Source organism: Gymnoscopelus microlampas, assembly GCF_963454915.1.
Source record: "Gymnoscopelus microlampas genome assembly, chromosome: 12".
NCBI lineage: Eukaryota > Metazoa > Chordata > Actinopteri > Myctophiformes > Myctophidae > Gymnoscopelus > Gymnoscopelus microlampas.
The window spans coordinates 677,589-704,647 of NC_139949.1; the positions used below are offsets into that span (position 1 = coordinate 677,589).

The 27,059-nt window shown below is 40.8% G+C and overlaps 1 protein-coding gene across 2 annotated transcripts in view; it reads left to right on the forward strand.

Annotated features, from left to right (window-relative positions):
* The first annotated feature begins 3,127 nt into the window (after nt 1-3,127).
* The window catches only part of arl10 (ADP-ribosylation factor-like 10), a 152,867-nt gene continuing 128,935 nt past the window's right edge, over nt 3,128-27,059 (forward strand). For both annotated transcript variants that reach the window (XR_014601967.1, XM_084074522.1), the window contains exons 1-2: nt 3,128-3,346; nt 20,407-20,623. Coding sequence is in view for 1 of the 2 variants with exons in the window: in XM_084074522.1 (XP_083930648.1) it covers nt 3,203-3,346; nt 20,407-20,623 (361 nt within the window). In the remaining variant the exon portion in view is untranslated. The remainder of the gene's footprint in view (nt 3,347-20,406; nt 20,624-27,059) is intronic.

A 27,059-nucleotide genomic window follows, 5' to 3' on the forward strand; every position in this document is an offset into this window, starting at 1 on the left:
GGAATGCGGATCGCCTCTCCCAGCAGGGCCAGCATTCACATTGGCCAATACTAGCGCACCCGAGACCATTTAAATGAACAGTAATGGTAAATATGTGCCTCATTGGGGCGCTGTTGACTATGGAGCTTTGGGAGATGGGAGAATGTAATTCACAGAAGAAGAGTGACATGTCAGAGTGTAGAGTGCATAATAAAGTTTGACTGTGTTCCTGACGTTGTCTTAAGTTATAATAACAACAGAACAACAATACACAACCAAAGCAGTGTGTGCGTTGGTCTTTGAAACCTCAAAATGTAACGGTGTCTCTCCCGTCTCTGTTATTATCAATACGATAACGATGTCACTAATGCATCCTTGCAGTGACGTCACCGACTTATCCTTGGCATATTTATCCTAGTGGCAGCGTTCGCTACACATGTGTTTTTTGTTTACGTTTTTTCACGGCTCGCGCTACTCAAACACTAGCGGGATTATTATTTCTTGTCAAAATTCAAGTAGAACTATGAGAAGGTATAACCCAGCTAAAATAATGTGTCATTATAAAAATATATGAATGATATATGATTAGCAGTCCACTTCCTCCTGTTGGTACGGATGGATTCACATTGCATCGTTCCGTACCCGAGCACGCATGATCCGGATCCAAAACTACCTCGGGAGGTAGTTTCTGGTACGCTACGGTGATCCGTTTCGGGGAACGATACGCAACGTTCACACTACCACACCATCAGCCAAGTGGTCCAGGGTGCGCAATCATTATTCTTTGAGACACATCCAAGTTTTTGCCGGGTCAAACAAGGGAATCACGTGACATTGATCCCCTTCCCCTATTCACTCATAATAGGACATGAAGTATGTAGACAGAAGAATAGTCGCTTCTTTTGGGCTTCTTTTCATAGACCCCGGTTTGTGTGTAGCAGCAGTCTCCAGCCAGCCAGGCAGCAGTGTTGCCATGTCCGCTTATTATAAGCGACTTTGGGCTTGTTTTTCTGTAAAAAAAAAAAAAAAAAAAAAAAAAATTGGATAATTGCGGCATATTGGGCTTGTTGTTTCTAAAGTGAAGGTGCATTTTTTGTATTTTATTATTTAAACCAGAGGTTCTCAAATATTGTCATGAAAATGTTTTGTGCCAGGTGTTGAGTTGATGTGATATATGTCCTCACTTGATATGTAATACGTACTGTTCTGTTCTATGTGGTGTGCAGTGTTATGATTGTGCCACAGTGAGGCGCTAAGGCACAGGGTGTAGGATGCATGCCTGCCTCATTTCTAATAACATCTATGATTACCACCCCGGTGGAATAGTTCATGCAGTGGGGGCTGTCACCATGAGATTTGGCCACGCCCCGAAATACCCCTCTGCGTGTCTCAAAGAATAGGCCTGTAAACTGATATGCATTGACTATTTTCAAAAAAAAAAAAAAAAAAAAGAAGCTAAACACATTTGAATATATTAATTTGGGGTCCTTGACATGAAAATGTGCGAGAACCACTGATTTAAACAACATTTAGGAAACAACCCCCAAATAAGCAAACACCCTTTAGAAACAAGTGCTTCTTTTGGGCTTGTTTTCAGTGGTGTAAAGTAACTAAGTACATTACTCAAGTAGCCTATGTTACTAAGGTAAGTGATTTTCTTTGGTTAAAATAATAGTGTTACATAGCTCTATATTGTGATAGTAATCCTTGCTATAGAGTGTTTGTTCAGTTAAAGGAGTCTCCCATGTGTCTCCAGCTCTTTATTAAACAGAAAATTCATTTTCAGTGCTCTCTCCTGATTGGCTTAAATTGTGTCACCTACCTGACAATTTACTATATTCTGTTTACTAATGAGCTGGAGAGACCCCTGTGACCGAACAAACGCTCTGTAGCAATGATTACTATCACAATATAGTACTTTAACCTTTTGAAAAAAAAATAAAAAAAATACCAAAAAATATCACTTACCCTATAGTCCAGGGGCCAACACTGATATTTTCACAAATTGGTACCACCTAAGGTGACCGTAAAGTTTTTGTATTTTTGTCTTCCTACATGTCTCTAGTTTATATTTTGGTATGATAACCCTTCCAATCTTGTAGCTTAATGGCAGTTATCACTACCTACTGGCTAATGTATCCGGTAGGAGACACAAAGTAGAATCTTTGTGTCTCCTACACCCGGGCATCAAATTATTACGACAAAAAACGAAATATATCCATGTATTCAAGGCTTCATGGGGTGTGCAATTGATAACTTCTCAGATTTTTGGTGTTTGCAAAAAGACTGCTTTCCATAAGCTTGTAAAAGTTTACCCTCCTTCGGTCTAGGGTGGTCATAGCTGAATGGGTAGAGAGTCCCCCTGGGAAACTTAAAGAGGAGTTCACCCAAAAAATTATTTATTTTCTATCAATTGCACACCCCATGAAGCCTTGAATACATGGATATATTTTGTTTTTTGTCGCAATAATTTGATGCCCGGGTGTAGGAGACAGAAAGATTCTACTTTGTGTCTCCTACCGGATACATTAGCCGGTAGGTAGTGATAACTGCCATTAAGCTACAAGATTGGAAGAGTTATCATACCAAAATATAAACTAGAGACATGTAGGAAGACAAAAATACAAAAACTTTACGGTCACCTTAGGTGGTACCAAAATATGGCTTGGCCCCTGGACTACTACCTTTAAGTACACTTTTTGAGAAATGTTTGCTTTCCTGGAGTAGGCTATTCCCCATTTTCAATACTTTTACTTCTACTCCACTACTTCTCAGAGAAAAATATTGTGCTTTACTCTAAATCTTTGTTTGGATCTGCTATTTTCAAAAGATTTGCATACATTATGAACTTGTGAAATGGGACATTCTGCACAATGAGAATGAGTACTTTTACTTTTGGTACTTCAAGTACATTTTGATGCCAGTACTTTTGTAGGCCTACTTTTACTCAAGTCAATTTTGATTACCTGACTTTTACTTGTAACAGTATTTCTACACTGCAGTGTAGATACTTTTACTTTAAAAAAAGATGCTTGTTTTCCTAGACTCGGTTGCTTATTTCTCACGCAAAAAATGGCAACGCTCACGCTGCTCGCTACCTCTTGAAGTCACAGAAATATATGAGTCACAGCCTTGCGTGTAGCAGCAGCAGTGTGAGAGTCTCCAGTCACAGCCAGAGAGCCTCCAGGCAGCGGTCGCTCGCGCTCCGGTACGCCGCTCACACATGCTTCTCCTCCGGCACGCCAGCGTCGCTCTCACCGCCGTGGTGGCTGCCCTGGGCTCGACTCTGTTCATCGCGCTGAGTTACTTCTACCGGCGGCGACAACCACCATGGTCCCCTGTGGCACAGTACTGCGCCATCAAAGAGGTGACACATACATGATGTTTCTTTCTTTTCCATTCTTTTCTCTGTTTGTTTTGACGTTGTGTTACTGTCAATAGTTGCGTACAGGTTTATATATCGTGTTGGGTTATACGCTTAATTCAAAGTAGCCATGGAATACAATCAGCGGACCAGTGGCGCAATGGATAACGCGTCTGCCTACGGAGCAGAAGATTCCAGGTTCGAGTCCTGGCTGGTTCGACTTTTTTTTTCTTCAGTGGTGGAAAAAGTACTCGAACGTTCTACTTTAAATAAACGTATCAATACTGATATGTTGTAGAAGTACTCTGTTATAAGTAAAAGTCCCGAATTCGAAATGTTACTTGAGTAAAAGTACATACGTATTGGTATCAAAATGTACATAAAGTACCAAAAGTAAAAGTACTAAAATGTTTGAAAATAGCAGATCTACAAGCTCACAACGCGTCATGAGCTTGCAGATCGGCTATTTTTCAAATAGCCTAGGTAATAAAATAAGGCTTAAGTGGTTAATGTATGTTTTATAATGTAAGCATTTATATCTGTAAAGTAACTAGTAACAAGTTTTCAAATAATTGTAGTGGAGTAAAAGTACAATATTTGCCTCTGAGATGTAGTGGAGTAGAAGTAAAAGAAAGATTATTGGAAATACTCCGGTACCTCAAAATGTTACTCTAGTACAGTACTTGAGTAAATGTACTTAATTGTTACTATACACCACTGCATTTTGTCTATGCGGACCCCATTTGAAACAAGCCATTAGGCTTTCATGGGCTTTTCAATCCTATTTAGTTGACCTTGTACTTAAACTGCACTTTCATGTGCTTTTTTCTGCAAATTTCTAAATAAAGTATTCAATCAATCAATTAAACCACATTTACTCAAGTACTGTACTTAAGTAAAAATTGTTTTGTGCCGGGGACCGCCAGAAGAGACGATATATGTGTAAAAAAAAATCCAAAAATGTTCAAGATTTTTCAAACACGTTCAAGATTTTTCAAAAATAATAATGTGCATGACATTATTTTTCAAAAAATAGCAGATGTACAAGCTCGCAGCACGGCACAAAGTGACGCGCTGTGAGCTTGTATATCTGCTATTTTTGAGAACCTCTGCTCCAAACTGATGTTCTAAATACATACATTTATATAGATGAATCTAAAATGACACAGTGGTGTAAAGTTAATAAGTACATTTACTCAAGTACTGTACTTAAGTACTTTTACTTTACTGCAGTATTTCCAAATTTCAGTACTTTTACTTCTACTCCACTATCTCAGAGGCAAATATTGTACTTTTACTCCACTACAATGATTTGAAAACTTTTAGTTACTAGTTACTTTGCAGATTCAATTATTACATTATAAAACATATATTAACCACTTTAGCCCTATTTTATACCTAGGCTATTTGAAAATAGCCTATCTACAAGCTCACAACGCGTCGCAAGCTTGTAGATTTGCCATTTTCAAAACATTTTTAGTACTTTTACTTTTGATGCCAATACTTTTGCACTTTTACTCAAGTAAATTTTGAAATCCGGACTTCTACAGAGTAATTCTACATTGCAGTATTGATACTTTTTCTTAAGTAAAATATCTGAGTACTTTTTCCACCACTGAAAATGACACGGATGCTTTCCCGGTTTGTAATAGGATCATTTGCATGACCAGACAAGAGACTGGCCTCACAACAACAACAACAGTGCAGGAAACAGCCCTGCCATCAGCAGATAAAACAGGAGACAGACTGTTTGAACAGGCAAACAGGCTAATTGGTGACAGAGGAATGGATTTAGTATGGAGGACTTTGACCTTCATGCAAAGTCCACGCTGACATTGACGTTATGCTATTATGCTTGACACCAGGACTTATTCACTCAGGGGTGGAAAAAGCACTCAAATGTTTTACTTAAGTAAAAGTACCAATACTGCAATGTTAGTTGTACTCTGTTACAAGTAAAAGTCTGGAATTCAGAATTTACTTGCGTAAAAGTACAAAAGTATTCTATCAAAATGTACTTAAAGTACCAAAAGTAAAAGTACTGAAAAGTTTGAAAATAGCCGATCTACAAGCTCACAACGCGCCGCGAAGCGACACGTTGTGAGCTTGTAGATCGGCTATTTTCAAATAGCCTAGGTATAAAGCTTGCCTGTTTGTAAACGTGCTATATAAATAAAGCTTGATTGGATAAAATAGGGCTAAAGTGGTTAATGTATTTTTTATAATGTAATATATTTATATCTGCAAAGTAACTAAAGTTTTCAAATAATTGTAGTGGAGCAAAAGTACAATATATGCCTCTGAGATGTAGAGTAAATGTATAGACAATTGGAAATACTCCGGTAAAGACAAAGTACCTCAAAATTGTACTTAAGTACAGTACTTGAGTATATGTACTTAGTTACTTTCCACCACTGCACGCACAGAACTCATAGAGAATAAACAAGTGGAATTGGAAGCGAAGGAAAAAAAGCAAACACAATTGGAACTGGAACAACTGTAAAATTGAAGCCGAAAAGTGATCTTTGTGGACTTCTCTCTCCTGATTGGCTGACTGAAATTGGTATCCCTCTGTTTACTAAAGAGCTGGAGAGATGGGGAAACCCCCTGTTACCAAACAAACACTCTAGAAAGAATTGCTATCTGAATACTGTATTATAGAGCTTTAACATTTTAACAAAACAAAAACAACAACTTTAATTTATTTTGTATACATTTTGTACATCAAATATCATTTACACCATTTTAATATATCGTTGCTGTCGTTGGAAACCTTGTAAGTTAAATGATTTAAAATAGTGAAAATAGTAGATTTTCACTACTTTTGTGCGACATTCTTGTATGATAAAGTAGGATTATTATTTTTTTGTTGAAAACCCTAAAAAGTCAAAACATGGAGATACAAGACTTCTGCTTGACTGCGACGATATAGGGAACAGGCTTAGGGCGGAGCCAGGCCCAGAATGACGTAGTTCCGGTCGACATGTTCTATGCCCACTGTAGCAACAGAGCGTAACAACAACACTGACAGTTACTCACGAAGGGGTCCTGAACGCATACACTACAACAGAGTTATTGGTGCCCAGTCAGGCTGGTTTACCTGAAAAAAACAACTTTTTGTTGCTTAGTTGTGTAAACCGAAATAAAATGTAGAGTCATATTGAGGGCTGATTATTTGTATATTGTTATTATTATTAGCTAAGTATTATTACAATTATTATATTATTCATTCATTAATCATTGAGTAAGTGAACGGGACCTGAGTTGTCTCTCATAAACCAGCTTGATGTGCAAACAACATAACACTGGTGAGCATAGTTATCTGTGTAGCTTCCAGGTTGGAAATCCATACATTTGAACTCCAACGTCTGAACACTTGCTATTGCATCCGACAACGCAGCACTGTCGTACCATTGCTAAATTAGAGCGACAGACAATTTAGAGATAGAAGCGAGATGGAAGATAATGTGTACACTGTCTACACGTGCTGCTTGCTCAACAAGAAGCATATGACTACAGACAGACTGACGTGGCAGCCGGTCAAACTGGTCATAGAAAATAGCGTTGAAAGTGGGTGGGGTTAACGGCGAATCTTAACTCTGACGTCACTACGCCCGTTCCCTATAGTGCATGGCAGGATGGTGGTGCTTGTCGGCAAGATCAGTTCCTGCCAAGCAACACTATCAATCAACCAATTCATCTTTATCACATCACACAAGGTGAAAGAGCAGTGATGTTGCTAGTTTTTCAATGTAATGGGTCCCGGGACCCACAGGTGGTCATTCAAATGGGTCCCAGAAACATTTTATGGGTCCCCAATTACACGTCCCCCCCCCGTCCCCCCCTTCTATCGTTTTCTTTGATCTCCAATCTCCATATCTTCTATGTGTGTGTGTGTGTGTGTGTGTGACTGTGTACATTATATCCTAATGCAGTGGACTGGATCTCAACCTTTTCAGGCAGTGACTCCCCAAAATAATCATATTTGAACTGGGGAAGCACTTGGAATTAGGAGTTGAGCCATTTAATTTAGTTTGACTCAGTTCCACAGATACATATTGTGAAAATAGCAGATCTACAAGGTTGTATTCTTTTTTTTGTAAATCCGATCTACAAGCTCACACAACGCCTTGCTTGTAGATCGCCTCTTTCTTATATTATTTCACAATTTTGCCTGTATTTATAGTATAGTTTGTTGATTAGCTTTGATGCAGTAATAGTCTTTTTTCTTTTCTTTCTTGAGGTATTAAAAATCCTTAAATTGTGACTTCACTGTCATCTGGGGACCCCCCCAAAATCATGTGGGGACCCCCCTGGGGGTCCCGACCCACAGGTTGAGAACCACTGTCCTAATGTACATTCTATTATGCTACTTGTTGTAGTCACAAACTCAGAATACAGGGTACAAACTACGATATAAAGTTCATAATAATAATATGAAAAAGATAATGTACACTTCATAGGAGCAGAGATAGATAGGAACTAAAGAACAACAACACTTTGTGGAAGGGGAAGAGAATGTAAACGGAACAGAGATATTTGTTTAAGAAAAGTAGATGTTTGCGGCAGTATTTATTGCTCTGGTGTTTTCTTCTTAAAATGTGGGATTCCCTTCAAATGATTTATGCTTGTGTCGGACCGAAAATAACGATCTGAAAACAATGTGTCGCGCGTCAGTGTTTCGGCTCGTGGCTCGCTTTGGTGCACGGCTCGGTTTGGTGCGCGGCTCGCGACTCGGTTTGGTGCGCGGCTCGCAGCTCGGTTTGGTGCGCGGCTCACTTTGGTGCACGGCTCGGTTTGGTGCGCGGCTCGCAGCTCACTTTGGTGCTCGGTTTGGTGCGCGGCTCGGGTGCTCGGTTTGGTGCGCGGCTCACTTTGGTGCGTGGCTCGCTTTGGAGCGTGGCTCGCTTTGGAGCACGGCTGCGTGGCTCGCGGCTCGCTTTGGTTGTATGCGTCCCATGGATGCCGTGATGGTTGGTTTAATGCGTCCTTTATTAAAACTGTGCGTCAGAGACGCAGGACGCAGGGCTAGCAGCATTTTGGGTGAAATTCTTCTTTGTGTGATGAGCTCTAAACTTTGCTTATAAAGGAAGAGTTGAAATGCAATGTTGCAATGTTAAAAGTACCCTTTTACAAGTAAAAGTCTGGAATTCAAAATTTACCTGAATAAAAGTATTCTATCAAAATGTACTTAAAGGTAGGGTAAGTGATATTTTTTGGTTAAAACAAAAAGTATTTTGTTAAAAGGTTAAAGCACTATATTCTGATAGTAATCATTGCTATAGAGTGTTTGTTCAGTAACAGATGTCTCCCTGTCTCTCCAGCTCTTTAATAAACAGAAAATACATTTTTCGGTAGGTGTCAAAATCTCAGCCAATCAGGAGAAAGTAGCCATTTTTAAGCTTAATTTGTATAGTGTTCCAGTTCCAATTTTGCCTGCTCATTTCTTAGTGTCATTACTTCCAATTTCACTTGTTAAATTAATATCCTGATTGAGTTCTCTGTCCTGGTTGGATAAAATTGGAAATGAAACTGAAACTGAAACGAAAATGCATTTTCTGTTTAATAAAGAGCTGGAGAGACAAAGAGACTCCTTTTACTGAACAAACACTCTATAGCAATGAGTACTATCAGAATATAGAGCTATTTAACACTTATTTTAACCAAAGCAAATCACTTACCCTACCTTTAAAGTACAAAAAGTAAAAGAACTGAAATGTTTGAAAATAGCAAATCTACAAGCTCAAAGCTGGTAAATGGGCTATTTTTGCTACTTTTGTGTGACATACTGTAGAATGGCGAAGTACGGCATTAATTTACCAAAAAGTACAGATAAAATACAGAGATAAGAGGTGTCTGTCTGACAGTATATGCAATGTGGCCCTCTGGAGTGAGTGTGGAAATATAGTGGCCTTCTCCATCATCAAAGTTGCATCACCCCTGGAATAGAGGAAGCAGAAGTGAAGTCCACACACCAGCTCTGACAGCGTGATAAAACCGCCCGGTTCTGGTTCCAGATCCCAACCCTCCTCTGAAAGTGTGACTGTGAGATCAGCACTGAATAGAAAGCAACATTGTGACTTTGAAAGCCAAGGACTCGTGTTGAGAGGATGGTCAGCATGTTCACTGTATATACTGAGGTCAACATCTGTTCCATGCTGTGACTCTACCAGTGGTGGAAGAAGTACTCGGATATTTTACTTAAGTAAAAGCACCGATACCACAATATAAAAATACTCTGTTACAAGTAAAAAGGCCTGTTTTCAAAAGGTGACTTGAGGTAAAAGTAAAAGTACTCAAATGTTTGAAAATAGTCGATCTACAAGCTCTCAACACGTCGCATCGTGACATCTCATCACATCTCCGTACAACCCTTCTATGCCTGTATATGGAGATCCCTGACGTCATCAGTAGACCATTTGTCAGTGGTGAAAAGTAACAAAGTACATTTACTCAAGTACTGTACTTAAGTACAATTATGAGGTATTTCCAATTTTCAGTACTTTTCCTTCTACTCCACTACATCTCAGAGGCAAATATTGTACTTTTACTTTACTCAAACAATTATTTGAAAACTTTAGTTACTAGTTACTTTCCAGAGATAAATTATTATATCTTAAAACATACATTATAACCACTTTAGCCTGATTTTATACCTAGGCTATTTGAAAATAGCAGATCTACAAAAACAAAACATGTTGCGATGCAACACGTTGTGAGCTTGTAGATCCACACTCACTTTCAGTTCATCACAGCAGAGGGAGGGGTGTGTGTGTGTGTGTGTGTGTGTGTGTGTGTGTGTGTGTGTGTGTGTGTGTGTGTGTGTGTGTGTGTGTGTGTGTGTGTGTGTGTGTGTGTGTGTGTGTGTGTGTGTGTGTGTGTGTGTGTGTGTGTGTGTGTGTGTGTGTGTGTTGTTGAATTGAGAATCGATTTTCTGAATCGAATGGAACCTTGAGATAGCAGAGGATTCACCTCCCTAAGAACAATGTATATTAATTATGTCTCTCTGTCTGACTTGCATTTTCCTGTTGACTAAGTTTGCCATCATTTTCAAATATTGTGTTTATCCCATTTAGACTGGGAAAGAATCTGTGTCATTTTTAGATTTCTTTGGGATATGAAGAAATGGCAGATATACAAGCTCATAGCGCGGCACCGAGTGCCCTTGAGCTTGTATCTGCTATTCTATATTCAAAGATTTGCAAAAAAAATCCACGTTTTTTCCCCAAAAATAGCAGATCTACAAGCTCATGCACTTGTGTCATGAACTGACTCAAATCATGACAAAAGTGGGAGACGACACACAGGATTTAACTAAAAAGTTATTTTATTTTAACTAAAAACAACAAACTTTGCAACGATATACAACTTTGTGTGCGTAGTCAGCAACAAAACTGTTGCAGAGAGAGAGAGAGAGAGAGAGAGAGAGAGAGAGAGAGAGAGAGAGAGAGAGAGAGAGAGAGAGAGAGAGAGAGAGAGAGAGAGAGAGAGAGAGAGAGAGAGAGAGAGAGAGAGAGAGAGAGAGAGAGAGAGAGAGAGAGAGAGAGAGAGAGAGAGAGAGAGAGAGAGAGAGAGAGAGAGAGAGAGACTTTGGCCAGCCTGTTTAAATCCAGGGACGAGTGGAGTCGGGTGTATCTCGTCCCATAGACACAACCCTGGCAGGCTGGCCCTCTCCTCCTACACAGGACAAAAAATAACCTATCACTAGGACCAAATGCAAACCAAAGACAGAACAAACACATGACCACACATGTAGTGAAGGGGTCATCACACTTGTCCGCCTGGCTCTCGTTGATTTTAGTGCATTCTGTCAGGGCTCCAGTTTGCCTCCCAGTTCGTAACGTAACGTTCTCTCTATCCATCTTTTGCGTAGCCTTGCTGTAGTCCTCTACCGATACAAAATCTGTGACGTCTGGTCCTCAATTTGGTGGAATAGTGACTATTTTATCCATGTCCGCTATGCAAAATTCCTTTCAGCGGGAGGACGGGTCTGTAAAACAAGCGCTCCGTCTTCACTCGTCCGCCTACGGAAAGAAGGGGTGAGCCGATACATACATTTCACGATACAATACACGATATTGGGCTCACGATATCGATACAATATTTATTTTAATGTATTTATTATCATCAACATTGGCCATCATCTTCAGTTTAAAAGTGCTTTATTTATAAAACACGTAAAAAGTGTTTTACACGCAAAAATAAATACAACTAGACCATACCCGGTCGACGCATCCGTGGGGGGATATGCGCACATGATCTGGCAACCCGGCAGGCGACATTGTTTGCACTTATAACCTCTGGTGATTAGTAGCTTTCGTTCCCTACCTTTGTTGATCGCACTTATTGTAAGTCGCTTTGGATAAAAGCGTCTGCTAAATGACTGTAATGTAATGTAATGTAATGTAATTGTTTGACACATAAACGCTAATAAGAAGCTGAGATTTGATGAAATTGAAAAACGGGCTTCACAGTTAAGTTCAGATGGTAATGGGCAATGGCTGTGTGCAAAATCAGAGCAATTGCTCCAGCCACTGAGGAGAACCGGGTAGCTTCACCACTACATTCACCACTACACCACTACAGACACACGACAGACAAACGGACGGACGGACAGAGGTTACTCAAATTATAGGAGGATTATACAAGCTTAAGGAACAAGTCAATTAAGTTTTCACTATAACCCCCTTTGTTTCAGAGGACATATGGACACTAATACCAAATATAATGTAGATACTGCATAGATATAAATTCCACTAAAATCATAGTCATATTCATACAGGGGGCGGCCATAGCTGAATGGTTAGTGAGCACGCCTAGGGAGCCAGAGGCCCTTGTTGCTCCAGGTTCAATTCCAGGCCAGGTCAGCATATGTGTCGATGAAATGAAATTTGTCCCTGAGCAAGACTCTTAACCCCTAATTGCTCACAGGTTCTCATTGGAAACAAGACCGTAAGGACTTTCATGAACGACCTGTTAAAAGGAATTATCCTTAGTCTTGTTATCTGGACTTTTACCAACCAAGTGTAGCCTAGTTATTAACAGCTTGAACAGAATATCTATAAGCCAGAGAGGGTCACTTGTAAAACATCTATGGCTTTGATGCTATAGATTAGATGTAGGTGTATTTAACACATTCCCTGCCAGAGTTTATTCATAAGGTACTCACCCACTGCCAGCGTTTTTGAGTTTTATAGCTTTTTGAACCGTTCACAAAAAAATTATATCCATTAAAATCCGCGATCGGATGGTGTTTATAAACAGCAACGACGGACGTACGAGCCCTCATAATGTTGACACTTTTTTTTCTTTTTCTTCTTCTGTGATATCAGCGGCCCAAAGAGGCTGCAAACCTCATGTCCGTTTGGCTGTGACGTGGCTGTGACGTTTCCCCACCGGCCATCTTAGATTAGCTTAGCCTCCGATCGGCTATCAGATCGTTTTTAAACACAAAGAGGATAACCGTTCGTCGATCAAAGACAAGAAAATACAACCGGAGCTTACCATTCGTTTTTTAAACCGTGTGAAAACTATGATCTTTAGCCAAAACCAGGGAAAAACTGTATTTTCAAGATAAAAAACGAACCGGAAACGGTTGTCGGAAATTTTCTCATAGGATGGGTCAGAAGCGTCATGGGGAAAAAAAAAATCAAGGATGGTACCAAAAAAAATTTTTTTTCGTTATTAAACCACATTAAAAGACGATCCCGAGATATCTCGGGATACGCAGGTAACGGGTGGATTTAATGTCCCGAGATATCTCGGGATTGGCAGTATATGTGCAGTGCAGAAACATAATTGCCTTGATGCATTTTGGCATGTAACATTAACGAGCGTCAACGAACGTCAACTGGACCCAGACATACACTCCTGCCCTCTGCAGTGCTCTAAACTGAAAGTGACTGGAGTCTGTCTCATTTCTCTGCAAAAGCCCTTGAATATGATGGAATATGATTAAGGATTACTGGGATTAGGGTAAGCTCACATTTCATATCACACACACCATACAGTAAGAAGTAAGAACTCTAACTTTCACTAGCCGCCCCAAAAAAATGATAAATGGAAAACTTTTTTTCCCCCCATTTTTTCCCCGATACAGTATGACGTCACGACGATACATATCGTCACATTTTAATATTGCGATATATCACGCGACTATATATCGGCACACCCCTACACTGATGTAAACGAAGGAGATAACGGCACGAGGAGACATCACATACTACGAAAAGAAGGCCCGGAAACTGTTTATCTTGTCTATACACAGCAACGCAAATACAGAGTTTACATAAAAAAAAGAGGGAAGAAAATGTTTTTGCATGTGGACGAAGCCCCAAACCACATAGAAAAAGCTACGTCTCTCTTTCTCTCCCTCTCTCACTCTGCATTCTCATTGTCAGTTGTTTAGTATATAGGTAATGACTTTTGTTGCATGGTTCAGAGGGTTAAGTAAGTCCAGTTATTTTCAGTGAGTCATGGTGCTTTTGGTTTGGTGATTGTGTTTTGTTTTCTGGGTTTGAGTGACTCAACAAAGGGGCTTCTAAAGGTCTCTCTCTCTCTCTCTCTGTTTCGCCCTTTGCTCTGTCCTTTGTTCTTTCTTGCCGTTCTCTCGCTTTCTTTCACTTACTTTGTAACTCACCTCACATGAACCGTTGTTGCCTAGCATCCATGTCTCTCCTTCTCCCCCTCCCCTCCTCTCTCTCTTTCTCTGTATCTCTCCCTCCCTGGCACCCTCTCTCTATTTCTCCCTCTCACCAACCCCCCCTCCTCCCTCTCTCTCTCTCTCTCTCTCTCTCTCTCTCTCTCTCTCTCTCTCTCTCTCTCTCTCTCTCTCTGTGTCTCTCTCTTTTTGTTCCTATCTCTCCCTCTGTCTCCCCCCCTCTCACTCTCTGTGTCTCTAGTATTAACCCATTAAGACCGGGAACGCATCTGTGTGTTTTTAGATTTCTTTGGATATTCAAAAGTAGCAGATCTACAAGCTCATAGCGTGTCACTTGGTGCCACGCTATGAGGTTGTAGATCTGCTGTTTGTTTGTTTTTTATCGTGAAAATGTGTGCCAATCTTAGAATATATATCATTTTCAAAGCGAACATTTGTAACTCAAATCTTTGCTTCTAGTGGATTCTACAAATGTCTTCTAAATCACAGTTTGAACAAAAAAAAATATTATGTTGCTATAATATCAGTGGTTCTCAAACATTTTTCATGTCAAGGTCCCCCAAAATGATATGTATTCGTCTGCGCCCCCCCCCCCCCCCCCCCCCCCCCCCCCTTCCATCTCAAAATATTTGGTTCCAGGGACCCGCCAGAAGCAAAGATTTGAGTTAAAAATGTATATAGTCAAAGATTTGCACAAAGTTTCACGATTTTTCAAAAATAGCAGATCTACAAGCTCGTAGCTCTCTCGTAGATCTGCTATTTTTGAATAGCCCAAAGAAATCTACGAATGACACACAGATGCGTTCCGGGTCTTAATGCGTTAAACGGAGACAGAGACAGATGTAGGTTGCTGTCAGGAGACTATATTTTATATGGTAGTGAATGAACACCTCCCCTTGGCTCTGGCTGTGTTATCTGATAAAGCAGACTAGATGAAAGCACAATCATTTATTATAAAGGCCTGGCTTTCCTTTTTAAAGAAACATCACGGCTATCAGGGCTCCCTGGCCTGGGTTGCATCAGCTATTCCTAAATGCATTACTTTGCCCTTTTAAAAAAATAAAATACGTTTTTGTGTAAATTAACTTACAAAGAAAGTAACTACCAGTTTGTCCAAGTGCAGACGGCCAGGTCAGTCTTTTGGCCTGTATACCTTTTTTTTCCACTCGACACTAGTTGTGTAAAGTAACCAAGTACATTTACTCGAGTGCTGTACTTAAGTACAATTTTGAGGTGCTTTTACTTTACTGGAGTATTTCCAATTGTCTATACGTTAACTTCTACTCCACTACACCTCAGAGGCACATATTATACTTTTACTCCACTGCAATTGTTTGAAAACTTTAGTTGCTACTTTGCAGATATAAATGATTACATTATAAAACATACATTAACGACTAAGCCCTATTTTATTATGTTTTTTTTTACATTTGTTTTCAAACATTTTAGTACTTTTACTTTTGGTACCAAAATACCCGATATACAAGTTGTGATTTTGTAGATCGGGTATTTTTGCCGTACTGTTTGCCCCTGGACGCTATAGTGTTCATGTGCTATAGTGTATTTGTATGCTGTTTTTATTAGTGATAGAAAGCACATGATACCTATTTCTATCCAAACAGTAAATGGTGCATTCTAATAGACCCAATTATTTGTTTACAAACAATTGGTCTATTACTACTATCTTACACTATTATATTTGCTACTATTGTTATTGTCACTACTTGTACTGTATCTCTTTCTGTCTCTCCTCTCCCTCTCCCTCTCTCTCTCTTCTTTCCCCCGACACGGTCGAGGCAGAAGGCCGCCACCCTAGAGCCTAGGGTCTGCCTGACGTTTCTTCCAGTTAAGAGGGAGTTTTTCGTTGCCACTGTCGCAAAATTGCTTGCTCAGGGTGGGATGTCGGGTCTCTTCTCTACATGTAAAGTGTCTTGAGACAACTTGTTGTGATTTGACACTTTAATAACATTGAATTGAATTGAAATTGACTGGACGCGCAGGTGACTGTTTCATGTAATCAATTCCCAACAGATCCCCAAACCTGCTGTTTTGGGGTGCGCTGGTTTCAGTTCATTCAACCTCCTCTTGTGTGTTGGCTGGTGAGGCGCGCCCTAACGAGACATACTGTATGTACTTCACCCCGCAACGGTATTGCGCGCCGAGAACAGCTGACATACAAGCTGACATACATGTTCACAACCGCGTCGCGGATGAGACCGTTGTGAGCTTGGAGGTCTGCTGTTCTCAGCCTTTCTCTGCGCACGACACCTTCGCGGGACGGAGCATAAATTAGGCTTGACGGGCTGCAGCTGCGCGTGCAAGAGCAGGTTCTGGTGCCGTGATCACAGAGCGCTCCCTCCGTTCTTATGACAGCCACTGGAGGTGGGGTTTGGGGGACAACTGCTTTGAATTATTATTATTGTTTACACACAACAGAAACCAAGGATTATATATTTCAAGAGCGAGAGATCACAGTAAAAATCCTTGACATTCATCCTCCACACTGGAAGAAAAACAGCATCTGAAAGTTTGATGCGATGAATTTTTACACGTGAGGCTGTGACCACTTTTACATTGCATGTTATGAGCGGTGGGGTTCATTTGGTGCCAGCCTGCGCACGCATACTGTTTTTTATCAGTGTGACGTTGTCTGTTAAGGCGTCTATGGCGCCTTTATCCAAAGTGCTTTGCTTATACATCATGCACACCTGACCAGCCCATACGCAGAGGGCCTGGTCACATTATTGTCACTTTCAAACATGTTGGGGGTCATTTTAATGTCTTAATGAGCTTTTCTGAGCTCCCCAGACAGTTTTTAAGTTGCTTGATTCAGTATTTAATTCAATTGTCGTGTGAACTATGATATTAATACATTATGAACCTAGGAACTGTTAAAATGTTTCATGTAATTAGGACACTAAAAAGGCTGCTATTTGGGAGATTCTAGTTTCTAGTGGATTCTAGTGGCAGTGACTGCCAGCTGCAGTGAGTTAATCAAGATAACACTTCTAAGTATCCTGTCTATTGTCATAGGTGTGAATCTAAAACACCACACCCGGCCGAGCTCTTTGTTCCCACAGAGCCCATTCTAATATTATGCAAGAGTGCCTGTTGACATTAAAGGGCCGTTCAAAGTCCCTAGATGGGTCTTTAACGTGCGTCAGGGGGTGAGGGATGTCTTGCGTTCTTTATGGACACATGCAAGGTCGCTGACGTTAAATCCGTAGGAATTATCATGTTGAGCTATTAATCCACTAGATGGCAGTTGCGAGCCTTTAAATGTTGCTAAAAGTGTTGCCATGTCCGCTTATTATAGGCGACTTTGGGCTTATTTTTCTGTAAAGTTGCTTGTAAACAAACTTTGGTGGTTGCGGTTTTATTTGGGCTTGTTTCTAAAGTGTAGTTGCTTATTTGGGTCAATTATTATTTAAACCAGTGATTCTCAAATATATATTGTAGATCTGCTATTTTCATGTGACGTGGCCTAGTCGCTTCTTTTGGGCTTGTTTTCATAGACCTGGTTGCTTATTTCTCTCACAAAACCTGGCAACATCGCTAACATGGAGCATTAGCATCTAGCCAAAACAACGCAATAAAAGACACAAACTAGTCCACAAACAAAAGTCCACAAACAAAAACAATGATTGTCTACAAAACTTGAGTTTCGACCCATACTGCACTGTGCAGTGCTATATTATTTGTGTGTGTGTGTTAGGGAATGGCTGGGTTCATTTTGTCACAGACCGTGGATCGGCGGTCGGCTATTGGTAATTAAGTACATTTACTCAAGTACTTTCACCAACGAACGTAGGTCTTTCTTTGGAGAAAGAGGGCCCAAGGAAAACTTTTTTTCCTTTACTGCCAAAGGGCGCCAGTGGTACTACAGGCAACGTAGAGAACGTGCACGTCAGGCTGACGGTGAATGTCGACTGCACGGAAGGAAAAACTGGAGCCGGAGGGGGAGAAAAAAACGACAACGCAAGGAGTGCCGGCGCTCGTTACGTATCTTTACGTCCGACTATGAATGATACTTAAGACAGCTGCTCCCTCAACCAGCAGACTGACAAGAATTAAGTTAAAACATACAGGATTCATTATAAAATGCTTACTAGGCTCACAGATAAATAGGAGCTTTAGTAAAATATAGTTGAAGACCTTTAGTGGGATAAGATTTCTGACATTCCCTCCAGAGGTGAGGGGCTGAGTTCTCCAAGATGGGGGATTAATTATCTAGATCATTCATACAACGTCGGACATGTTAATGTTTAGACTTATTTCGAAGCTAATAAAATGTTGTATAATTGTTGTAATGTGAGCGTATGGGAAAGTACGGTTTTATAGATAGGGATAAAGTAAATTGTCATGTGTCAGTGTGAAGGAGGCAGATCCATTGTGTGCGAAAGGCTGGCCAAGAAGTCTATTGTTCTGACAGAGCTTGTTTGTGATTGACTGATACAGAAAATAGGTAGGAGGTGTAAATGCTTTGAGATAAACTGCTCACAAAGAAACCTGCATTTGGGCCCTTATATCTCCCCTTTACTAATACCAATCAGTAAAGTGTTATATATCATTTTCATCGGTGATTAGTCACCTTTACAACGAGGTACAGCTTGTAAGCATCGGGCATTCATGGAATGAGCAACACAGGCAAACGTGTGGGTAGCGCCGAGCAAAAATGTGTCAAAATGGCCTGTTAGACTTTTCTGCTGACATTCAATGTCGTGACATTCATGGCATTCAATGGGCTTCAGGTGTGTGCTGGCACCTGAACATGGGTTCTGCAACTTTGTTGAGTTTGTGTATGCTCCAAGCAGCAACACTGCCCCCATGGAAAGATGCCACTTTTGTCAGGATAAGGCCCGTGCAACAGGGCAAGTGAAGCTGGTGTTCCGTTATGCAGAGTGACAGCATTATTTGGTGTTAGCCCTGGAACTATTTCCAAACTTAGGACTAAGTTCTGTGAGACTGGTGAAGTCAACAAGGAAGACAACAACCCAGACCCCTTGCTTCACTGAGGAACCATAGATTTACAGGCAAGATTTGCACAACGGTACCAAAGACAGATATCAAAGTTGCAGGGCCCATGCTCAGGTGCCAATCATACACCTTTGACTGGCACACACCTGCCTGCAAATGGTACCAGGGCTGACATCAAATAATGCGTAATCTGCGTAACGGAACACCAGCTTCACTTGCCCTGTTGCACAGGCCTTATCCTGAAGGGACAAACGTGGCATCTTTCTATGGGGGCAGTGTTGCTGCTTGGAGCATACACAAACTCAACAAAGTTGCTGAAGAACCCACCTCTCACCAGGTGTGTGCTGGCAGGTCGCTCAAAACAAGAGCGATTACCAGCAAAAGCATATTGGGTGATTTTGGCACATTTTTGCTCGGCGTTACCCACACGTTTGCCTGTGTTGCTCATTCCATGAATGTCCGATGCTTACAAGCTGTACCTTGTTGTAAAGGTGACTAATCACCGATAAAAATGATATATAACACTTTACTGATTGGTATTAGTAAAGGGGAGATATAATGGCCCAAATTCAAGTTTCCTTACATTTTGTGAGCAGTTTATAATGGCCTGGTTTTGAGGGGAACGGGGCTCCGTGTTTGACAAGTAAGCGGATGCCATGTTCAACAGAATAAAATGGATTCTATGGCCAATTGCTCTATGCAAGATCTGACCTAAATTGTATGTGATTGCTAAAAGAAACAGACCCTATTTCTGCCAGTCGCTATGGTCAGATGTACGTTTTGAAATAAATAAATAAATAAGTGTGTGTGTGTGTGTGTGTGTGTGTGTGTGTGTGTGTGTGTGTGTGTGTGTGTGTGTGTGTGTGTGATCGGAGATCGCAGACTGCTGTCTGCTTTGGAAATGAATTCAAGGTTACCTGAACTCCCCTCACATCCCTGGGTGTCCTCTGGTGCCCTGTGCAGGAGGAGGGAGAGGCAGGCGTTTTTTTTTTATAGGCCCCACGCCTTGGGGATTTATTTGTCATAGTATATTTGCACATACGTGAAATTTGGCTTTGCTTGATTCAATATTTTGATATTAGATTATCCACTGTATCAGGCATGCCCCGTCCCACATAAACCCAATGTAACTTCAAACTTCCATTTTAACCATGTTAGACTCGCTGAAAGCATACGTCCCTGCTTCTGGTGAAAAAGTACTCACATGTTTTACTTAAGTAAAAGTATCAATACTGCAATATAGAAATACTCTGTATGTACAAGTACAAGTATGTAAGGGAAACAGGGGGTGGTCCTTGAAATGCAAAAGTTTGAGAACCACCGTTCTGATGAATTTTAGACTCATTGAAAATGTCCTTGGTTGTGGTGACTGATATTGACCTTTTTAAAATGAAATCCTAAACCTTTGTCCCCTCTGTCTGTGCAGGAGGATGAGGATTCTGGGAAGAGGCAGGTGTTGGTGCTGGGTCTGGACGGAGCGGGGAAGAGCAGCATGCTGCAGGGACTGACCCCGGGTCAGCCCCCCGCCGAGGCCCACCACAGCTGCGGACCAACCCGGGGCTTCAACTTCATGAGCCTCAGCGTGCCGCGGCGGGCCACCCAGCGGGCCACCCAGCGGGCCACACAGCTGCACTTCCTGGAGAGTGAGTCCTCTGATTGTCCGTATGAATCAATCCAGCATGGATTAACACATTCCCTGCCAATCACGTAGATCTACGTTAATGCAAATACAACCGTTCACCGCCAATCACATAAATCTGCGTTTTTTTAGCCGCATGCGCTAGCGAGCGGCTCTGTATACAGCACCAGTCGTAGTCCGCCACCCGAGTGAAAATTCTCGACACCTGAGTCAAAAGTGTCGACACCTAAGTGTCATTGGCTGTCCTGGCTGTCCATCACACTTCCCCCCGTTTAAGCTCCCCTTTTAAGCCAATGGGGAGACGAAAATGTAATGGACACGTTAGTCAACGAATTAGACGAGACGAAAATGTTAGGGCGGGACGAATGGAGAAGAGATCCAATCAGAATTACTCTTTTTGAGGGACTAGTTGGGAAGGGATCCAATCAGAACGATCCTCATTGTTAAGTTAGGTTGAACCACCCGGAAGCACACCATATTAGGGGCCAGCATGGACGAACAGAAACCACAACAAGGCAACGCATGGAGTTACACAGCAGAGAGAGAGAGAAAGGGAGACAGCTTCAGCCAGGATGGTTAGCCTAAATGCTAGCGTGCTTCATTAGACCTAGTTTGGCTATTAAGTTATTATTTGCCTATGTTCACACTGACTTCAATCTTAGCTATTGTTGGGAAGACCCGTGTGGTGTCACAAAATGTTGCCACTACTTATATAAAAAACATTAGAGCGTTAATTTGCGAGAGAAACAAGCAATCCAAAAAACAAGTAATCAGGTCTATGAAAAGATTGGGGCCAAAAAAGCCTGCAACATGCGGCTTTATTATGACTTTGGTCATACTTGTTTTTCTTTCTCACAGAACCAGGAGATAACGTGATCCAAAGATTTACTGCTCCATTCACTTCCTGGTTCATTTATTTGGGAAAAATCTGCATCTCGGCTCCTGTGTTTTATTATGCATTTTTGGCGAAACATGCCATTTTCAACGGTCTATAACAAGCGAACGGGAGGTCGCGATGACTTTTTTTCTTTCACGGAAGCACAGTGAATCCCTCCGTCATTAGCAACCATCAAGAAATCGATCATACTGGAGATAAATATTCTGTGACTACATAAAAAGGTTAGAAAAAAAAAAAAAAGTGAATGTGTTGTTAAAGTTCTCAGTCGCCGCGATCAGTGGTGGAAAGTAACCTAAGTACATTTGGAATAACTTACTTCCTGGAATAACATATTTTGAGATGGGTCCCTGGCATAAGATATTTTGACATGGGGGTTCGCGGCCAAATACATATCATTTTGGGAATCGCTGACATGAAAAAGTGTTGTTCCAGGGACCCCCTGAAGCAAATATTTAAGTAAAAAATGTAGTTTAAAAAAAATTATATATTCAAAGATTTGCACAAATTTTCACAATAAAAGAAAATAAATAGCAGATCTATAAGCTCATAGCGCGACACTCGGTGCCGCGCTATGAGCTTTTGTATATCTGCTATTTTTGAATATCCAAAGTATAAAATAATGGTTATTAGGCTACAGCTAAAAATCTAAAATGACACAGATGTGTTCCCGGATTGAATGGGCTAAAGTAAAAAAAAAAGTACTTCTTCCACAGTGGTGTAGTGGTAGCCTGAATATCAGCCTGAAGCCGCGTGGAGCTTCAGTCTGACATTGGCTGCAGTGTCGGCGATTACGAGGGGGAGTGGATTTGAATTTCCCTAAACTAATCACAGAGATCCGCCTACATCTGACGTCATCGCACAGCTTGTTTTAGCAGATATTCGCTGATTGGCTTGTCGTTAGACCCACCCCCACCTCCGACTCTGATTGTACGTTTTTTCTTCTACCGTGAAAATTCATAGGCTCACATTATGACACCAGACCAAGAGGAGCAGTCCACTCAGAGAGTGGGCGGAGTCAATGGTTTGGAACCAGGCTAGTGCAGTGGTCTAAAGTAACTAAGTACAAGTACAATTTTGAGGTATTTTTTACTTTACTGGAGTATTTCCAGTTTTCAGTACTCTTACTTCTTCTCCACTACATCTCAGAGGCAAATATTGTGCTTTTACTCCACTAAAATTATTTGAAAACTTTAGTTACTAGTTACTTTGCAGAAATAAATTATTACAATATAAAACATTAATTAACCGTTAATTAACCATCACAACACGTCGCGATGAAACGCGTTGTGAGCTTTTAGATCTGCTATTTTCAAACATTTTAGTCATTTTACTTCTGGTACCTTAACACATCACCCGCCAAGGTATTAAACATCGTTTGTTATCCCCTTGCCAGCGTAATTACCTTCATCTGATGATATTTGAAACGCCGTGGAGGCGACATTGTGTTCCAAAAAAATAAAAAAGGCAGAGGGAAGGGGTAGGCGGAGGGATCTGTGTATTCAGACGAACCACAACATTCCAACCGCGATCCGTCATTTTGGGGCAGGGGCCCGCTGAAAACAGTGGTTTTCAATGCAAAAAACAGCAGCTGAGTTACAGCTGTTTTTCTGAAAATCCCATAGTCAGGGCGGGTGGAAGTGACGTTTTTTGGAATGATTCACATCCACATACTTCTTCTCTGATTGACGATGGATCATCCCAGCTGTGTTACGGTGCCTAAAACAGCGTGCCTAATTTTTTTAATAGAACGACTTTATGCGTGTTGGCGGGCAAGTGCGCTATTTAATAGAACAACTTTATGCGTGTATAGCAGGAATTGTGTACCAATAATAATAATAATAATAATAATAATAATAATAATAATAATAATAATAATAATAATAATAAACTTTATTTGTATAGCACCTTTCATGACATGAAATGCAGCTCAAAGTGCTTTACAGAGCAAGAATACAATGTAGTACTTTTGCTCAAGTCACATTTGAATTCCGGACTTTTACTTATAACAGAGTACTTCTACATTGCAGTATTGATACTTTTACTTAAGTAAAACATTTGAGTACCTCTTCCCCCGCTGTCTGTCGGCTTGACATGCCGGCAGACTTGGAAGTGAGCGCTGTCGTTCGCTCCAGTGAAGGAAGAACATATTCTCCCAGAACATTCTCCCCACCGGCCGAGGCTTTGTTGGCTTGACTCTCTCCACTGCAGTGGGCTGTCAGACTATTTTGAGCTCCGGGACCACTAGAATATGTTTTGTAACAATCCTGAAGGACCACCCCACATACTACAGCGTCACACAAAAGCATCAAAAGTAGCAGATCTACAAGCTCTTTTGCTGTTTTTGAATTTTAAGTTTTGCAAATATGAGGTTTACAACCGTCAGAGACGACATACAGTATGTCAACATAACTCATTTTGATTAGATTCTTTATTAATATTTAACATTAACAATCCTAAATTTATAGTTACGTGCCAGTGCCACGCATCGGAAATAGCCGATCTACAAAATGTATATACTTTCCTGACAAAATGTAACAATTGGCAGCAAGGACACAGAGAGCATTTGAGAACCAAGGGGGACACGCATGCATGCACGCGTGTCCAGAGCAAAAATCTTCTTTTTTTCCCCCTTTTATTTAGGGTTTTTCTTACTTTAATTCGGTACAAAAAATGTCTCTCATCGCGCACCTCTCCATTCAGAAATGGATAACAAGAACCGTCGTCCTAAAACAGGGCAGTGTGTTTTAGGACGAGCGTTCCGCTTTCCATCCGGAAAAAACTCCGGCTTCTTCGTCCCAGAAGTGGGGGGGATATTACCCCCCCACCCCCAAAATGGAACTGGATACGTCTAAACCCCCCCCCACTGCGTCCCTGAGTGGCAGCCCTTAACCCATTTAGACCTGAGGCCGATTCTAAAAACGCCTTCTAAATCCTGACCTAAGTTTTCTGAAAAACTTAAAACTCAAAAACTACAAAAATTGTATGTTGCTATATACTGTACATAGCAACAAGAACCCCAAAAGGGGTTCCCGTTCTGAAAGGTATAGTTACAAATAGGGGTTCCCGCCCAAAATGGGTTGGAGCACGTCACCCATTTTCAACCTTATCTTCATATAATTGTTCCTCACTAATGCTCATTATAAGATAACTTAATTTCTGTCTACTCACTCTGCATCTCATTGGTGGACTGTGGACAGTTCAGAAACCTGCCTACCAGTGACATCATCGATGGGGAATCCAAGCTAACAGAAACTACAGCCTTTCGCCTGGAAAGTTAGCACGCTGAAATAGAAGCTTAGAAGATTGTTCTTACATTAATGAAAACAAACAAATAAACAAAAAATAAATTCAAGTTTGAAATCTTGTTTGAAATGACCAAACCTGCCTAGCGATGATGTCACTGGTAGGCAGAGCAAATTGGAAGGCAAATTGGAACTGGAACACTATAAAAATGAAGCTGATAAATGGGCCACCCTCCTGAAAATGTATTTTCTGTTAATTAAAGAGCTGGAGAGACTGGGAGATCCGAGTAATATTTTGATGCCAATACTTCACATTTAATTTTACAAGTACAATTCTGAATACAGAGTATTTCTACATTGTGGTATTGCTATGCAGTGGTGGAAAAAGTACTCAAATGTTTTACTTAAGTACAAGTATTTATACCACAATGTACAAGTACTATTACAAGTAAAGTGGTTAATATATGTTTTATAATGTAATAATTTATATCTGCAACGTAACTAGTAACTAAAGATTTCAAATAATTGTAGTGGAGTAAAAGTAAAATATTTGCCTCTAAGATGTAGTGGAGTAGAAGTAAAAGTACTGAAAAATGGAAATACTCCAGTAAAGTAAGAGTACCTCAAAATTGTACTTAAATACAGTACTAAATTGACTTAGTTACTTTACACCACTGTTGCTATGGTAATGACATCCCTGTTGAAGAAAGGAGGAAACGGCTGGAGTTCTATCCTATTATAATACCTGCTCTTCAATACAATGAGGAAAGTGCTGAGTCAGGCTCGGTCCTTTAAGGTAGATTCATAGCAACCCATTAAAGCTGCAGTCAGGGATTTATGACTGCTATTGTCAGCAAGTAGACTTCAACACTAGACCAAACGCTTTAATATTACAGCAGTGATTCAATGTTATTATCTACAAATGTGACTTTATTCAGCTTTAATGTTGGGGTCAAACAGAATGTGAGAATGGTTCTTATTCCTTGTTACCTACGAGTGAATGGTTTGAGGAGGAGAGGAGAGGAGAGGAATAGAGAGGAGTGGAGGATCTAAATGAATATGAAAAGAAGTCAAATGTCACCAGTGTTAACACATTCCCTGCCATTGACGGAGATCTCCCTCTTTGCAATGCGACACGTTGTGAGCTTGTAGATCTGCTGTTTTTGGTCAAGATATTTGGTGTAGACAGACAGAAAGCAGGCCGAGTACAGTTGCAACTCCGGTCCCTTTTACTAAGGGTGTATAAGTGCTTCATATAATGTATTGAAACTGTATCTAAGAACTTTTAAGAGCGCCTTCAGCTCGCCAATAAGTCTTTGATATGTGGTTTCTACTTTTTACTCACTTTAGTTAATTTTTACTCACATTAGCTACTTTTTACTCAGTTTACTTACTTTTAAGTAGTATGATTTTGTATTTATTTGCCAATTATTTTGCACCCCCTTTTTCTCCCCAATATACTCGTCATGCCAATTGATTCCTCCCCACACACATTTCTTTGTCACTGCTGCCGTATCCTACTGACTCACCTGCCAGGCAGGAGCCCCCACTGGGAGGAGTACGTGCAGTGACATTTATCACTCCTCCCCGCCCGGCTTCCCTTCCCCAAACACGGGCCAATAGGCTCTATGCACAGCAGCCATATTAGGAATGAATTGGGCCCCTTCCTTACTTCCTTCACAGGTGTTACCAATATAATACTAATTAAGGCTCTGTTCCATTTAGTGTGGCCCAATTTCTTTCCAATATGGCTGCTGTGCATAGAGCCTATTGTGTTTGCATAGACGCCCGACAAAGCCCTCTGCACCACGGTTTCGAACCCACAACCTCTGTGGTGGTGGGCAGGAGCTTTACCACTGCACCACCCGAGCCCCACTTTTCTTTTGCTTTTTTAAACAACAAATGCAGGACTTTTTTTTTTTTTTTTTTACCTCACTTGCAAACAAGGCAGAACTGATCTTGAGTCACAGTCACAGGCTGGGCTAGCAGCTGGCTCAGCGGGCCTCACGGGGCTGCTGTCCACTCAGCTCTGTGTGAGGTGCATAATGATTGGCTGGAAATCACTGTATAATCTGCAGTGGTGGAAAGTATTTAAGTACATTTACTTAAGTACTGTACTTAAGTACAATTTTGAGGTGTTTGTATTTCACTTGAGTATTTACAATTTCCAATACTTTTGCTTCTACTCCACTACATCTCAGAGGTACTACAATAATTTGAAAACTTTAGTTACTAGTTACTTTTCAGATATAAATTATGATATTATGAAACATACATTAACCACTTCATCCCTATTTAAT